Below are 5006 nucleotides of genomic sequence, written 5' to 3'. Positions count from 1 at the left end.
CGGCGGGGGAGCCCGAGAGCGCCGGACAGATGCTGCTGGGTCCCGACGGGAGGCTGCTGCGCCACCCGGCCCGCGAGCGCGGTGAGTGACGCGGACCCGGAGCCGGGCCCGCGCTCCTGCAAGAGGCGGGACCGGGCATCCCGCCTTCCCCGTGGGCGTGGGGCTGCCTAAATAACATCGCGGAGAAAGAAGTGGGACGGGAGCTGAGGCAGGGACGCCCCTGCCAGAGACGTGGGTTTTCCGGAAACCCTTAAATTGGGAAATTTTCCTAAGTAGAGCGTGATCTGATTTAGCCCGTTTATTTGCCTTGCGTTTAATAAACAAAGCTAAAAAAGGACACTGCCCCCCCTTCACGTTAATGTTATGTCCCAATAGCCACAAGTATTTGAACTGAGAGATTTGATTAGGGGGAAAAAATTAAATACAGGAGACAGAGAGAGACAGAGAGAGAGACAGAGAGAGAGAGAGTGTGTGTGTGGTATGTTATATATATTCAAACAGGTGTTAATGCTATACTCAAAGCTTTATGTGGAAAGAAGTTATTACTTTATTGGAATACTTATAAAGCCAGTACACAACAGCATGTACATCCCTTGCATTGTTTTTTTTCCCCTTTAATTTAAACAAAGGCACCGAAAACTGCTGACACACTTACGTCAGTGCTTTGTGATGGTTTCAAGCTTGTTTTCAGAATCCATGATTTTATGAGAGGAAAAATGCAGCTGCATCAGGTTGAGACGAGCTACTCATATATGATGTGTAAGTGCCGGACTGAAACGTTCAGGGCAGGTGTATAGTTTTTATGTCTTTAAAACTCCCTGATATACAGAAACTATAGTTATGTTGGTACACTGCTTCTGATACTGCTTCTGACACTAGTTTTAGCACACCCACAGAACTGTGCGTGATGTGCCGTGCTTTGGTTTTGATTTAACCTGCGCAGCCAATTAGGTGAATTCATAACTTTGATTTTTGGTTTGGATGATTCTGAGTGTATTTACTCTCCCGTTTACAAATTGGTAAAACATGTATGTACTCTCTCCCACGCTTCCTAGGGATAATCACCTGAAAAACGATTACAACTTTGAAACTTCTAAGCTTACCTAATATTGTATTGGCATCCTTTCATTGTTACTAATGAATTTTATGAAACGATGAATTTTTAGAAATGGCAAATTTCCCATGGAAAAATTAAAGCACCGGAAAATTTTCCGCCCCCCATTTCTGTCCCCAGCCAAACCACCCTCTACCAATCCATCATCAAATCTTCATAAACCTTCTGTCAGCCCTGATGCGACACAGATTGAACAGCTTGGCCTGCACAGGTAAAGCAGGGGAACTGCAGCAGCCAATGTCCTGCTTCTGTGAAATGTTATCAGTAGACGCTCAAGAGGTCCCAGGAAGGGCCATGTCCCTGCTGCAAAGGAAGGCAAAATTCCCCCTGAGAGCCCTTCCTGTCCTGCCCCTGGGGCGGTGTCTGTGCAGGGCTTCACTGGCCAGCACCAAGCTGAAGCTGTCAGAGAGGCCACACCATTCTTATTTTTAGCTGAAACTTGATGGGTTTGAGGTCAAGTTTTGCCCTGTCAGAATTAGCAATTAGGATGGGGGCCAGGGCTGCCGCGGACTGCTGTGTGGGGGCGCTGGGGGCCAGGGCTGCTGCCGTCCTCCGCTTCACGGTTGTAGGGTCCCCTGTTGCTCTGCACTGTGTGGGTGCCCCAGGCTGCAAGCTACCCCACACTGCATCATGTCACCCTGGGCATGAAGCAGAAGCCAGAAGAGAGGAAAGCCTGGAGATGCTGCTGCTGCTGCTGCAGCGGAGCATCAGAGGGCAGAGCAACCAGGTGAGACCCTGGAGACTGCAAATTAATAACTTCTTATGGGTTGTATGCTGCCCCCAGGCTGCCAGTTGATCAGCCCTGAGTTAGGGTTAGCTGGTGAAATTGGGATACCAAACAGATAAGTAGACTCTGGGTCTACTTTGGTCTATTGGGTCTACTGGGTCTATTTGGCTGCCACAAAATAGTTTGTCTTTCTTCATTTAAGCGTAAAAACATGGGATGCATCTAGTGCCTGGAATGGTAGATGTTAGCTATCGCATATTCAGTTTTGTGCTCACTTCACTATAATAATATTGACTACAGGTAAATAGGTTCCTATGGATCTTGGAGGGCTCTAGATATTGTTTGTTCGAATTTTCTGTTCTGGCATAAATAATAATAATAAAGGTTTTTTTTTCTTTTTTTTTTTCTCCCAAATAGCCCCACCCATGGGAGTTTCCAAAGCCTGCTCCTCGTGTGTACGGACCGTAGACATCAAAGAAGTTTGCACGCAGTGTGATCACTTGATATGTCAGCATTGCAGCAAACTCTGCAGTTGCTGTAACGCTGTCATTTGTTCTATGTGTTGCACAATCAAGTAAGTGTTTTGTGATGGTTTCAAGCTTGTTTTTAGAATCATAATTTTATAAGGGGGAAAAAATGCAGCTGCAGCAGATTGAGACAGTCTACTCGTATGTGATGTGTAAGTGCCTGACTGATGTGTTCAGGGCAGGTGTATAGTTTTTATGTCTTTAAAACTCCCTGAAACATAGAAACTACAGTTACGTTGGTACACTGCTTCTGATACTCATCCTAATGTGACTGTAACTCCAATTCATCATTTCCATGGCCTGGGAGGTGAGATGCATGTCTTGTATCTCTTCCCAGTAGAGCTGTATTGTGCTGGTAGCTTTAAGTTCTATGACCATTCCTCAAATGCAGAGTAGTGATGGGCGCCTATACGTAAGCATCAAGGCTGCTCTGATGCACTGTAATTACAGATTAATTGAGTCTGGAGTGTGGTAATTGCTGTGCTAAAGCAACCTCCAGTGTCTCATTCAACAAGCTTTAGATAAAGCGCCCCTGCTGCCATTTTTATGCACAGGGACACTGATACATGAGATGCTCAGAGTGCTTTAATTAGACCAGCTCTCGGAGCTACTATAATTGAAGCACCCTCCCCCCACTCCTGGAGCATGTGTATAAATGCCTGATGGGAGCCTGGTAATTTCTGTGGGGTTCTCTTGCTTTCAGTAGCTGTTGAAGAGAGAAGGGAATCTTTTTTTTTTCTTTTCTTTTCTTTTCTTTTCAATACTGTACAAGAAATAGGGGATGCTCAACTGACTTCTTTTTTTCTTCTAGTTACAGTGACGTTGGTGAGCAAGTTCTCTGCAGTGGTTGCTCAATGTTTGAAGTCTAAATTTTAATGATCTGCCAGTTCTTCTTTGCGACTAAGATGTCTCTCTAAATTCTGTGAAGAATCATCTTTTTATAGCTGAATAACTAACACTTCTAGTGGATGGAGTTAACAATGAGGTTGATGTGTATTGTATGTTTATATTGTATTTTTATACTGTAGCTAACTAAATAAACTCTTTTTATATTTTGATGAGACTTTTGAAGTATTGTCTTGGTTATTTTAGCTAAACTACAGTTAACCTCAAAGACCATTTTAGGTTTCCTTGTCCCAGACCAGTGATTCTCAGCCAGGTGCCATGAGATCCTGCCATGCTAATTCCCCAGCTCCTAGAAGGAGGTAAGCATAGTAAGAGAGAAATTAATCGTGTGAATTCAGTGGACTCCAATTTATGTGAGTTATAGAGGGAAGCCTCAAGTCCAAGGAGGCTGAGAACCATTGCTCTAGACTGATACGCTTTTCGAGAGGCAATGATTATTTTCCAGTACTGCAACAGATATGTAGACTACACATTCAGTTCTTCGAATTCTTATAATTTGTTTGCTCATGTCGGAGTACAGGTTTCTATTCTGAACTGTAAACCAATGTATTTGTATAGTGACTTTTTTCCATGGGATTATATTTCTTGTTCTAGATGCACAATCTTGTACCTTTTGAGGTGGCTGGGATTCTAATTATCTTGTAGAATCATAACACAGAAGAATACTTGGCTTAGGTCATTTAATGCAAAGTGCAGAAGGGAAATTAATATATTTGTGAGCGAATGTTTACAAATTATAGATGGCAGTTTGAATCTTTCTGTGGTTTTTTGCAGTGCGCTCCAAAAAAAAAAAAACCAAACCCTGCATGCATGAGATCAGCTTTTAATTATAAGTGCTTCTGGCCTCTGGCCTAAAGTATCAGATGAGAGTTTTGGTACACTTCCCGTAACTAAGCAGCTGTTTGTGAAATTGTTTCTAAATATGAAGCTTGTTATCTGCCTATATCATAAATTGAATATTGTCAGAAGGAAAGGCAACAGTTTTTTTTTCTAAAACGTTAAAAGAACTACCATATGTACTCAAATCCAAGATGAGGTCCCTCCATCACCTCCATTTTAACATTTAACCTGCCTTGTACTGGAATCGAAGGTATCAGGGAGGCAGGCAGCTGCTGTAGCTGCCCATTCTGCCAACTCTAGACCCTGCTAGAGCTGGAGAGCAAGTGGCTGGGGTGAGCAGAGACAGCAAAGAGGGCAGGTAGTGGGTGGGGAGCACATGCCAAGGGATGCAGACATGTAGGTGGGCAGTCAAGGGTCAGGCTACTTGAGTTCCCTACTGCCAGCCACTGCTTTCCCCAGTGCAGCCGAAGGAGGGGGAACAGATTTATGATAACTAGGGACTAACCGAATTTGGGGTGGCTGCCCCCTGATTCCATGGTTCAAGCACAGTGCCAGGTACCATTTTCACAGCAGGACATGCATGTGTGGCCATCTGTCAATCTCTGGGGAGGGGTGGGACTTCTGGGGCCCCATAACCAATCAGAGGCATGGGGGGGACACTACACTCACAGCAAAATTCTGCCCCCTTCTCCCTCCCCCAGGTGTCAGGACACCAGGACTTTCTGTCCTCATCTGTTTTTGCAGTTCTCTCTTTTCTCAATTTGTGTTACATGTAATTACCTACAGTGAAGCTTGGATCTTTCATCTTCAACAAAAGGAAGAAGGGAGAGAGAGACAGTGAGAGAGAAAGAAAATAATTAGGAAAGGCCACAAAAAGAAAATATTGGGCTAT

The 5006-nt window shown here is 44.2% G+C and overlaps 1 protein-coding gene across 1 annotated transcript; it reads left to right on the top strand.

Annotated features, from left to right (window-relative positions):
• Positions 1–5: 5 nt before the first annotated feature.
• Positions 6–3431, top strand: SIVA1 (SIVA1 apoptosis inducing factor; the record flags this gene model as incomplete). The annotated part of the gene is given in 6 exon segments (XM_019519895.1): positions 6–81; positions 1235–1324; positions 1756–1808; positions 1811–1841; positions 2259–2415; positions 3180–3431. Coding segments are annotated over 6 exon segments (465 nt in total), but the record flags the coding sequence as incomplete, so codon positions are not given.
• Between the last annotated feature and the right edge of the window lie 1575 nt (positions 3432–5006).

Source organism: Gavialis gangeticus, unplaced genomic scaffold, assembly GCF_001723915.1.
Source record: "Gavialis gangeticus isolate Ggan-Ray unplaced genomic scaffold, GavGan_comp1, whole genome shotgun sequence".
NCBI lineage: Eukaryota > Metazoa > Chordata > Crocodylia > Gavialidae > Gavialis > Gavialis gangeticus.
This window is presented reverse-complemented; position numbering and strand designations above follow the sequence as displayed.